We start from the raw sequence: 12,655 nt of genomic DNA on the forward strand, positions 1-12,655 counted from the left end.
TATAATAATTTTTGAAATATAATAATATTTCATGGACAGGCCTCCCTTCTCCCGCCTCCTCGATGCGTTTCTGAAGAGTTTGGAGTGGGATAGGCCATCAATTTATAGCTCCATGCCTTCCCGCTGCTTTTATAAAAAAAAACAAAAAGAAAAAGAAAAAATAAAAGGAGGCATCCCGCTTCCTCCAGGACTGAAAAAAAAAAAACACAGGTCACAACTGTTTTTCATGGTCTAGCCATCAAGACCTTTTGTTCAGAAAAAAACAGAGAGTCTCGTGTGGAACACAGGCTAGCAATTTTCATGGTCTAGCCATCAAGACCTGAGCTTCTCACGATCATTCTCGCATAAACCTCTTTGGAGATTCAAAGCATACTTCATAACTTATAATATCAGGCAGATACATATACAAGATAAAAACTTGAAAAATTTTCAGTACTGCTTTGTGAGGGGAAGGGAGCAATGCAAAGTAAGAAGGCGAGGGTGATTTAGTTAGCAAGGGTCATAAAAGCCCATCGCAATCCACCAAGATCAAGAGGTGAATTGCCATCATGATCCTTCAAGGTGGGATCTGCATGATGTTTGACAAGCAAATGAGCAATCTCTTCTCTCTCACAAACAGCAGCGTAATGCAGTGAGGTCTGACCTTCATTATCCTACACATAGCACAATAAGAATCAAATCATTTCACCAAGCTTGAATTAAATGAAGATTGAAAATTGACGGTAAAATACAAATGAAAATCTGTTATCAAACTGACTACCTCATGAACTAGAAATTATTGATAATATCAAATAATTAGCCTTTGGACATGGAGATGCTGGAAAGGCCACCACACGGAGAATAATGGAGGAAAGAAAATATTATGCATAAAAAAGATGATTCGTGCACTCCATTTGGCATTTGTCATGGCAATTTTTTTTGTTTGTGCAGTCATGATTCTAAAATTCTCTTAGAACACAACACCCAGAAAACAAATAGCTTTCATGCATGCTGCCAGAGATCGATCCCCTGTTACATGATTTACGTTATCCTCCAGAAAAGCTACATGTTCCAGTCCGGAATCGCATATAAATTTGCTGATACTACGCAACAGCATTTGGACCAAAGTTGTTATTTATATTATATAGCTTGTTTTGTGCTAGTATTCAAACTAAAACACACTTGCTATAAAGCAATGCCATGAATCTGCTCATTCTTTGATAAGCAAGAAATATACATCACGGATCAAAATATCAATCTCTTCCCTACTTTTATCATATAACATGGATCGTATCAAGACCTTACCAACACCACACTTTTGGTATGTTGGCTTGGCTAGTATGCATTGTACAAGGTGATGCATGATTATACATATCCACAAAACCGATCCCTGCTCGAGTCGAACTTATCTGACAGCATCTAAGATTTACTTTTTCAAAAGTATATCATATTGTCTTTAACTAATTGCTTGAAGCTTAAAATATGGTGGCCAACATACTTAAACCATGAAATTCAGCAGAACAGCACATGCATATGTATGAGCATTTATAGCACTTGATTTGTTCCGAAAAACCAAACAGCTTAGAGGTCCAAGAGAAATATATAGCCATCATGGGAAAGATAGCCAAACTAAATGACATCACAAGTTTTCCTAGCATGTCTTTCAGCAACTATAGGTACCCATTTAGCCAGGTCATCTATCCCTTGGCATTTATATGTGCCAGATATGTCAGAATAATCTGACAGAAGACATTTTTATGGAACCTTGAGTGATGGATGCAAGATGCCACAATTTGATCCAGGCAAGAAGTAGTGCTACAGATATAAACAGGGCAGACACAAATGAACTTTTGACCTTCTTGAATTCTAAAATTAAGAGGTTATGCATATACCTTAGCATTCACATCTGCATTCTTGTTGAGAAGAATCTCTACAACACGAATATGGCCACGATCTACAGCCCAATGCAATGGAGTCCGCCCTTCACTATCTGCAACCACCACAAAACAGAGTATGTGAAGAATTAAAACTGATCACTAAATTCTAAGCAGGAAAAGTAATATTTTGCTTCGACATCAGTACATGGCATTTTATATTTGGGAACAGAGTTTGAGATTCTTTTAGCTCTTAAAAATTGTATATGATAACAAGGTCAATGTAAGATTTGGATATGATGCTTGCAAGCATATACAATGCAAGTTTTGAATACTTACTAGTGCTCACAATCAAGAGACAAGGCACCTACAAAATTTAGGTGATGCATTTTATTATACCACTGCCAGAAATTAGATAATTAATTGGGGATAGAAACATGTTGCTACTGGAATAAACATACACAAAAAGCAAACAAAGGCATAAATTTTGAGATATTAAGGTGGAGGACCTTAAAAATTGAGCATACAATACATGCCTTAGGCGCAAGTGGAAACTGGTTGAAATAAATTAGCAGCAAGTTATATTTAAATTGTCTGTACAAGACAGAGCACTTTGCCAGCATTTTGATATTGTAATTAGCATAGGCAGAAATACACACTTTGACATATCTAGTATTTTCTATCGAGAACGCTATGTTATTTACAACCACAGCGTATTTCGGATGCTTGAAGGCCTCGTTGACCCGAAGTCATTTAGAAAAGTTCTTCTTTCTCGATGGTGATCGATCATGGTATCCATAGCATTGCATCTTTTACGGCCAAATCCAGATATTGTTTTGCTTCTCCCGGTCGTCGAGCCGTCGAGCCGTCGAGCCTGATTGACTCAACTGTTTTCCCTACCCCCTAGCCTCTCACTTCTTTTCGTTCTTCTTCTGTGCCATCGCTTGAATGAAGATACTCGATCAGCCCGACTTTCCCAAATGCCCACCACTGGCCCTTCTCCTTTATGGGTCTTGATTTGCCACGTCTTTTCAGTTGTGGTGGTCAATAGGGAAGAAAGAAATGAATGAATGTCCTTTTGGGAAAATATAGAATGATACACCTATCAAGACAAAATCCAAAGGCGAATATCGTAGGTGCACATATTGAACCAAAATAAGATCTAAGATGGACATCCTGATACGCTGATTTACCATCATACTAAATAGAACCAATGGTGATGGAGTCATGGGAAGAGCCGCTTCTTTTTCCATGAATGCCGAATGGAGCTAAACTGGGCAATTCGGCTTGTACCAAACCGATGCCAAGTTGGAACGGTTCAGCGCTCTGTTCTAGTTCGGTTATAATAACCCTCCCAACCCCACGGTTCGACAATTCAAGAGCCTTTGAGGCTCTCTCCTTCGCTCTCCCTCTTCCCTCACTCAGGATCTGCAGCTGCACGCATAGGCGATGGCCTTCCTCTTTTGCATCGACATCTCCTCCTCTACTCAATCGGCATGCCATAAAACACAATACTCATCCATCTCCAGTCCCCTGAAAACCCTAGCCTTGAATGGAAATCCTAATCACCGAGGATGAGAGAAAGAGAGCGATTGAAATCCTAACCCTCAATCTCTTCTTTCCAAGATCTCAAGCTCTAGAAACCGTAACCTTAATAGTGACCAATGCTTCCACTGAGCTGCCGTCAATTGATCTCCAGGTCTAGCAAGCTTGTGCCATCCATGTTGCTAAGCTCCCCGTAGTCGGATCCCTCGTCCACTACTTCCCTCCAGGCCATGCCGAGCAAGCCTCCTCCGGCCCAATTTTCCTGCAATCTCCACCACCGGTGGCCCCCTTTCTTCTTATGCCAATTCGACGCCATGAAGCCTTTGCCAATAAGCCTCCCCCCTCTCCCCCCTCCTCTTTCCTTCTCCCTATCTCCATCTCTTCCTCTCCTCCCTCCTTAATTTTCGGTACATCCCCAAACAAAACAGTATGAACCCATTCCATAACGAACTGGTCATCAACCAGTACAAAACCCTATCCGGTTCGACAGACCTTGATCTAGATGGAGTATATCATGTTCATGGTCAAGAGAAGGTCTCCAGCTCCCTGGCGCATATGAAATCTCCGGCAGGCGTTCTGCTCTCATCCACGCAACGATGACAAGCATTTATTGTGACGATTTACCATCAATGACTCCTTGGGTCAAGAGAAGATCTCCGGCTCCCTGGCGCTTATGAAATCTCTGGTGCGCCCGCATTAATCTCATCTGGTACCCATCCGTCCATTGCCGTTCCGGGGCAAAACAGCAATGATTACTTTCGCTATCGCGTTTCGTGTTGATGTTTGATAATTTTGAAGTTCAAAGAAAATAAACACATGTCTTAATTACTTCCTAACTGATAGCAAGCAGCAATGATTCTAGTCGATAAATGAAGCTGCGCGTTAACCTGTTTCTCTCGGACGTCTTTTCTATTTCGGATTATTTTTGTATGTTATTATTTAAGAAGAATAATATGAAAGTGTAGGACAAATTAAAATAAATTTGCTAAGAATAATGTATGATACATCGTTTAGTTGTATTATAGGAGAGAATCCAATTTTTAGCTAGCTCATTTACTTATTAAGCAATATTATGAGTTATTGAATTTTAATTGGGACAGGGGGCCTCCTAGTTGTGCTGCTTCATTCTTGTGAGAAAATAGGACTGGGACGGGGTTGGTACTCCGAAACTCATTCATACAGGGAAAGAAGAAGAAAAAAGGAAAGAAAGAAAGGAAGAAAAGATGACAAACAGAGATGACGAAGAAAAAGGAAAGAAAGGAAAGAACAAAGAAAGGGATAAGAAAAACCAAGAAGCAAAAGAAAAGAAAGGAAGGCAAGAAAAAGGGAGGAAAAAGGAAGAAAAGAAAGAAAGAATATGAAAGGAAAGAAAACAAGGGGAAAGAGACAGAGGGTACCTACAGGACACATGACCAAGACTGCAACAAAGATGAGGCGGAACAATGAGGCTTCCTAGTCCATGGAGAAACTGGGACACCCCCATCCTATAGGATTAAAACCTTAATCATATCAATACATACTAAAGCTCAAGTATCCACTAGAGGATATTCAACAGTTATAAATGCAAGCTCTAATATTATGAGGCATCATGACAGCCCAAATTGCTATGGTTATTGAAATGGAAACTCTATGACCTTTCATGTCCGTGATCTAAAGAAGGTGGTTCTTCGAACAATCAGAAAACAAGATAAAACCAAAGACTGAAAGGAATGATAACACTAAAAAAGTCATTGAGAGCACGAAGATCCAGCAATCAATAGAAATACTTAATTTCAAATCCTAACATACTCAATTTCTGCTGGTTTAACAATTCTAACCAAGAAACAAGTGGCTGCAGCAAAGCATAAATTATAGAAGATAACTGTGCTATCACTTAAAGAGATGATCTCAACATCACAAACCTCTCAAGTTCACTGAAACATCATTCTCTATATGCTTGAGAATGTCATCAGCTTCACCTTCTCTTGCAGAAACATGTATGGCGTCTAGCTTTCTGCGAATAAACCAACATAAGAATTCTAAATATGAGTATTTTCAGTTGAATTTCAGTTATCAAAGTTTTGATAAGAGTATTCCGACAATGTGACAACTTGTTAATGCTAGAGAGGTACTCACAACAACTACACAAAGATGTCTAAACCCTACACAGAGCAACAGTTCTGGATCCTTAAGGTTGTTCTCACTTCTGTTTGCACGACGCAAGTCATTAATACACAAACATGCATCTAAGCATCCTAATAATTGGAATTTTAATTTGTTCCACCTATAACAGCAGTACTTACATAACCATCAAATTTTATACTGTCATCAACAACTAGCCTGCAGAATGTGGAGCTTCCGTGAGTTTTCTTCCCAGACATCGTGTGCTAGAATCTATTGGCAAGCAGATCATACAAGTTTTTTCATTCCCATTATGAGGATATTTGATGTTAAAAAATTACAATAGTTGCAGGCCTAGAATCAACCAAGATGGATAAAAGTGGAAAGTGCAAAAATTTACACTAGATTACCTTGAGCCTGTTACATAAACCCATTTTACATTATCATCTCAAAAGTTACCAGGAAGGATTTTGTTTCGTTTGATGAATAGCAATACAAATCCTTGCATCACCATCATGGACCCCCACCTACAAAATTGCAATGGAGCATAAAGTTGACAAGGCTGAAGGACTGGCCATCAACCTAAGGTCAACCATGAAAGAATTGAAACTGGCTACTGAAATAGTGGCAAGGCAACTTTTTGCAAGAGATTCTGCTATGACATCTAGAAAAAGCTAGTTTTTGGAGACGACTCTATCTTATTAGTAATAGTATAAGCTCAAGCAGCCACTAATAAAAGGCAATTAACAGTATGCTCGCAGCCAACAGATCACAATGAAGGCATATGGCAGATGGTTAGGCTAATGCATATGCAGATTATACTAGAAAGGAATAGTAAAGTATGAACTTATAAAATAACTAGAAAATTAAAAGTAAATAAAAAGAGGCTAAAAGACATAAAAGGTAAATAAAGAAACATTTAGGCACCAATTTGAGAACCTATACTAGTGTAACATGATGCATTGAGAAGTTAAATTACAAAATTTTCCTTCCAAAGTACACAATAATATGAATCAATAAGCAAAATAAATACATGATCGATGATTTACGTAAATGCAAAAAGCAACAGTCGATAAATAATTGATTCAAAGTTGGAAATAAACTACTAATTAAAAAGATAGATCAATTTATAACTTCTAGTCGAGATGCTTACGCACCCATAAGAAAACAATAAGAATTACGATCAATCTGCTTGACAAGCCTTACACACCCATCTTCCCTGCCTAATATGTGACCAACCTGAAAGATAAACAAGCCCAATCGGCCTAACCACCTAGGTATACAAAAGCAGCCGATCCACATATTGGATATGCTTAGGAAGTTTGGTCCAAAGGGGGCAACCAATGGAAAAATATAAACCTAAATGACTGCCTAAATTACCCAAGAGGAAGATGATTGAAACATAAACTAACTACTTAAACCTGAAAAAAAATGTCTTTACATTGTTTAACCAAAAAAAAGAAAAAAAAACAATGTAGCCAAAGGCAGTATCTTATCCTGACTATAGAAGAAACAAGCTGTAAGAATGCATCTAGTCTCAATGGAGTAATACAGTTACCATGAAGAAACTCAACTCACTCGTGAAACAAGTGTTAGGAGGGATAGTAACAGAGTAACAAGTAACACCATTCTCAGATACTCAAATAAATACCCGGGGAAAAATTTTAGCAGTTAGTAAGAACCTTACAGATCAGTCTCTGACTCTTCCTCATGAACAAAACTGCTGAAAACTGGCCCCATTGTTCCTTGTGCAGATGAACTAGAAGCAGCAATACCTTCATCTTTCTTTTTCTAATAATCATGTCAAATTGGTTAGGGGAAAAGATAAGTATTAGGTTGCCGATAATTTTGTAGCGAGAAAAAGAACAATGTGAACGAAATTAGAAGTTTAAGAACTCACAGTTGCAGAACCATCCGCCCAAGAAGGATATAACTCACTCACAATTGTAATGTACTTCTGCATAGCATCTTCTGGATCCATAGAACCCAATTTCTGCCATGCATTCCTTGCACATTTCACCAAAAATTGATGTTTTGTATCAATCAAATGCTGAAGAAAGCGAAGAACACAGAATAAAAAGAGCCTTTTCCTTTTCACATTCAACATGGACATAATACAAAGAAAAGTAGAATTTAAATTTCAAATAATAGGTCTAATCAAAAAGACAGACTCAGCGACATTCGAGTAAAATCATGCAGCCTATTTTCCATGAGAAGCATTATTGTCATCTAAGCAGAAAAACTCCAAGAGAAAGTTGAATATGACAAAACAGAAACAATTAGGTAGCATAAATAAATAATCTATTACACAGGCATTTCAAGGAAGTTAGAAAGTTCCTCACCCTCACACTGGACCTGTATCGAAGTGAAATTTTTCACAAGGACTGCACTGTAATGAATCCCATAAGTGAGAATAACAGGTCTCCAAGGGTCATTCAAACCCTCCACACACCCAAAAAAAGGAAAAGAAAAAGAAAAAAGTGATCAGACAATCTGTCTTTAATGGTCACTATATGGCATATAACTTTGTATTTTTGTATAAAGAGTCCAAAAATATTCTGGACCATGTTTCGCAGCAAGATATAGACATAGTGCATGCATCTACATGGTAACGGAGGATAGAAATCTAAATTTGATTAAATGTAATAAAAAGTAGAGCATTTAATTTAATAAAATGAAGTCATCAAAGTTGGTATATTGGAGTATCCTCTTGCGTAAAAAAATATTGCATAATTTATCAATACCAATAGAAATTTGGATCAGTCTCCTTTGACCATGATCGGCGGAACTGTCCCAAACGGGACGATTTGGAGCGTACCAAGCCGTACAGAAAGCTATACATCAAGGTTCGCAGTCTCGGTAATGGATTCTATACCGGTGCCACACTAGCATAGTATCGGTACAGTACGGTATAGAATTTTTTTTGCGTACTGAGTGTCAGTACATCATCCGTACTGGGTACCGATACCAAACTGGTACAATGCGATATGTCCCATACCACCGGTTCAGACCGGTATGGCGTACCTTGGCCAACGTTGTAAATATTATGCATTATAGTGGATGCAACATCTTGGGTGCTCAGCATAGCATTCTGTTTTAGACACATGTTTTACCATCAAGATACAGTATCCAACATGCATTTGCTTACAAATCAGTGGCAGCTGTGACTGCTCAGTCAACTTAGTAAGAAGCCTGGAAAAGCACGTCACTTTGGTATCCAGAACCTCACTCCTTTTCCATTAAACGTTACTTGCTAACTTCCAACCAAGGTTACCAAATATATAAATAAACACCAGCAGATGTACATTTTTTTATAATAGATTGATTTCCACGTGTCAAATTTAATTCTACATTTAAGAACAGATCTAACTTAGGACTCCAGCGAACACACGGAAGAAGAAACAACTTAAGTTTCCAATGTTACTTAGTACCACAGTGGGAACGTTCATAGCCCTGAAGAACGACCATGATCCAACTTAATATTCCTAAAACTAATCCTGAAACAGGATTTGAGGCAATGATGACGAAATAAGAGAACAACATAAGAAAGACAAACCTAATAGACTGAAAAAGGATAGGCCACCTTGGGTATTGACCATATATGTGTATTTATATGTGGTTGTTTGTGTCCTTGTGCGGATATATGTGTATGCATGTATGTGGAGAGTCTGTTGCACAGTTTATCAGCAGCTTATGAAGCCAACCTTCTCCAGGACTTTTGATGAACTATTATGTAATAAACATTGAAGAGTTGCACCAATCACTTTGGTCATACTTAAGTATGCATTTCTGACAGACTTTAGGCAAGTTTTGGAGTTGAAGAGTATGGTATAAGAATGGCCATATTCTGTTGACAATTTAACAAAAAACCAATATTTTAAATAGAAATCAAGTCAAAGACATTCTGAATATGATCAAAATCAGATTAGCTAAAACAAAGATAAGTCTGGAATCACCTCAAGTAGAAAAATAATGTGAAATTCACAACAAGGCAACAATTAAAATTTCATTGTCCTCGATATTTTTGCAAAATTTCAAAAATACTGAGGCTTGCTTATATTAATTGAAAAAAGGGGAACATATCAATATTAATGACCAAAATATCCATGTATTTTAACTGGTGATATTAGTGGGACTGAAGTTACTAGACCTCTTGAACATGACCAGCAAAAGCAAGAGAACCTAGATGAAGAGGAAAAATAGACGAAGAGCGAAAATAGATGAGATTTTGCGACATGTGGAGATGAGGCAATCTTTCGTTTAAAGAAGATATTTATGCAAAACCTTTGTCTATGTTATATTTCAATGGAAATTGATTTTACAGAGTATTGCGACATGGGGAGATGAGGCAATCTTTTGTTTAAAGAAGATATTTCTGCAAAATCTTCGTCTATGTTATATTTCAATCGACATTGATTTAACGGTGTACCCTTACAAGTCTTTAACTTCATCTGATTTCCTCTAGCCTAATTTTCAGGAAAGCTATTACAACATTCTATAATTTACATTGTCTAAATTCACCGTTTTATACATAATCCATGCATCAACAATGTTTAAGTATTATAAACCAAAATTTAACCAACTTCGCCAACCAACGAACAGAACCAAATAACCAAACCATTTCATGATCAATTAAAAAGTTCAAAATGCTCACTAATCAATTGAATAATAGCAGTCTCAGAGACATACCACTTGGCCCGAGCTGTGATCTTGAGAGCTGAGGGTTGAGGTGCAGTGCAGGGCCCCTCGGTGGCGATCTTATAGAGCCCGTAAAGCTGCAGCTGTACGTCGCTTGAGACCTTGGCCGACGCCCGGTCAGCAGCAGTTGCAGCCACAAAAGCAGTCGCCGCACTGAACGCCTCATCCAGCTCCGTGCTCTCGATCCCCTCCCAGTCACTATCATCATCGTCTCCCAAAAAGCTCTCTCCTTTCAGCAACCCCTCCTTCTCGGCAGCCCCAGCGCCTTCCTCGCCGACGCTAGATCTGCCATTCTTACCGGATTCTGCTTTGACAGAAGAAAGCTGGACCTCGGCTTTGCTCTTGATGTCGGGTTCGATCTCCTGGGATCCGGCAGAGATGTCCCCTTCGCGGACAACCTTGAGGTTCTCTTCTCGGAAGGAGATGACGGTGGAGATAAGCTTGGCGACGAGGAAGGAGAAGATGAGGCCGATGAACACGGCCTGGCCGAGCTCTTGCCAATCCCCCATGGCCAAGCCCAACTCGAGAGAGGAAAACCCGGCACTAAACTATACGAAAAGTTATAAAAGAATCCAACTTTAGGCACCGGCCAAAAGATGTGAAGCCTAAAATCCTCCAAAATCAGGGTATTTCTCAACGGAGAAGAACGTGGAAATGGCGAATTCAGCAATCCAACAATCGATCGGGAAAATCCTAGATAAAAAGAAAATGGATCAAAACCCTAGAGGTCATATAACCCTAGGGGTAGAGGGAAAGGGTAGATGGAAGCCTAGAAAGTCATAGAGGTTCTCCCAAAGACCGGAAATTTGGCGATGATGAGACGCCGAAAGAGGCCGGCAACTTTTGGAAGCGGGTTTCATGGGGTGGAGAATATTAAAGGATTCGGCATTAGGCTATATTTGATGGATCCGGATCCCCTCCATCCAAACTTTATTGGATTGGACGCCAGCCTTGTAGAAAGCAAAAGGAACGTTGGGGGGTCAAATGGCCATGCGGAGACGGAGTCGCTGGATCGAGATGTCTGACCATGGGGGCATGTATTCAGTTCGCATTCATTGCCCGATAAGTACGAATTTATTAGGATTGGCACGTATATTTAGCCCCATATCAATTATTTATATTAAAAAATTAAAATAATATTTTTCGGCTAGCTATTTTAAATTAGATTTTGAATTATTACACAACCATTTTATTTATCAAAATTATATTTTTTTTATTTTTTTGGTTAAAATTTTAGAATTGTGCGTAATTTTAGAATCCTCGACCCCCTCTAAACATGACTTGTAGCAAGTCGATTTCTATAAGAAGAGCATTAGGTCAGCTATTGTATGAGGTATCATGAGGAATGGTGCCATGTTGTCACTGATACTATTGCCCGCTGCCTATGCATTAATGCATGAGAAGAAAATGGATGGAGATTTTCAGGTGCTTCCTTGCCATTGGTTTTATGAATGTCTTGCCTTTCATTGGTTGTCATTAATCTACATAGCTTATAGATATCTTTTTCAATCATATGATAGAAAGATCCAATTTCTCTATTTAATTATCACATGCAAGATAGCAAGAATTGTATCAAGCATAATCACGTCGATGCTACTCACTCGGAAAAATAGTTCAAAAAAGTCACTCCTACATAGCTTATAGATATCTTTTTCAATCATATGATAGAAAGATCCAATTTCTCTATTTAATTACCACATGCAAGATAGCAAGAATTGTTTCAAGCACAATCACGTCGATGCTGCTCACTCGGAAAAATAGTTCAAAAAAGTCACTCCGATGTATGGCGTGCTTCATGAGACCAATTTAAAGGAATCCGTGAGTAACATCACATCAGCTAAGTGAAATTTTGTGGAAGGTTGTTCACTCGAGGAACGAACTGGTTTTAAAGCCTCATGTTAAGTACGGAAGATAAGTTCTTCCCCAGGATTGAAAAGATCATTGTCTATGCTATAAGATATGCTTCTGCGCAGCTTAAAAGAAGAGCAATAGCATATCTGTAGCCCCTTATTTATTCCAAGATATCATGATGAACTACATATGTAGTTTCCTTGGCTTTCAAAGGAGCAACCAAAACATTGAGTAGCTATATATAAGATGTAACCAATATAAAGAGCGAGCAGTTACGTTTAACACTGCTTGAAATAACTAGTTCTACTATTGCACAACCAATGGGAGAATGGAGATCATACTTACTTGGATCAATGGTGGTGATTGCCCTGGTCTGTCAGTTAATGTTGTCTAAGTTCATTTGTCAAAAATTTACTAGGCCATGCGATTTGATATGATTGCATTAATGTTTCCACATAAACATAGACCCCATATGAGTAGTGTAATTTGTTCTAGGTCCACTAAAATCATATCCAACTGATGCTTTTGGAGTCGCCGTCTCTTCCATTGTACAAGTTTAACACGAAAAACATCACTTCTTGCTTCTTTTTGGCATCATGATAGCGTAT

General features: G+C 38.5%; 1 protein-coding gene across 2 annotated transcripts; it reads right to left on the reverse strand.

Annotated features, from left to right (window-relative positions):
• Window positions 1–11,187, reverse strand: LOC103721866 (acyl-CoA-binding domain-containing protein 4). 2 transcript variants are annotated; one of them, XM_008812235.4, is made up of 6 exons: window positions 10,188–11,180; window positions 7,399–7,504; window positions 7,186–7,289; window positions 5,300–5,391; window positions 1,872–1,969; window positions 1–653 (listed from the first exon to the last, which is right to left on the reverse strand). In XM_008812235.4, the coding sequence occupies exons 1-6, from the start codon at window positions 10,703–10,705 to the stop codon at window positions 486–488; spliced, it is 1,086 nt and encodes a 361-aa protein (XP_008810457.1). In that variant the 5' UTR covers window positions 10,706–11,180; the 3' UTR covers window positions 1–485. The 2 variants fall into 2 exon arrangements, with proteins under 2 accessions (XP_008810457.1, XP_038971101.1); XM_039115173.1 differs by lacking the exons at window positions 1–653; window positions 1,872–1,969 and adding an exon at window positions 4,772–4,882 and having other exon boundaries at window positions 10,188–11,187.
• Between the last annotated feature and the right edge of the window lie 1,468 nt (window positions 11,188–12,655).

The sequence above is a fragment of the Phoenix dactylifera genome, chromosome 17 (genome assembly GCF_009389715.1).
Source record: "Phoenix dactylifera cultivar Barhee BC4 chromosome 17, palm_55x_up_171113_PBpolish2nd_filt_p, whole genome shotgun sequence".
NCBI classification, from domain to species: domain Eukaryota; kingdom Viridiplantae; phylum Streptophyta; class Magnoliopsida; order Arecales; family Arecaceae; genus Phoenix; species Phoenix dactylifera.

Bases quoted from the DNA above. Each gene is read 5' to 3' on its own strand.
- LOC103721866 (XM_008812235.4), bottom strand. From the start codon at position 10,705: ATGGGGGATTGGCAAGAGCTCGGCCAGGCCGTGTTCATCGGCCTCATC. The intron at 7,505-10,187 runs GTATGTCTCTGA...GAAATGTGCAAG, and splicing joins ATCACAGCTCGGGCCAAGTG to GAATGCATGGCAGAAATTGG. The intron at 654-1,871 runs GTATATGCATAA...TGCTATGTGTAG, and splicing joins ATGCAGATGTGAATGCTAAG to GATAATGAAGGTCAGACCTC.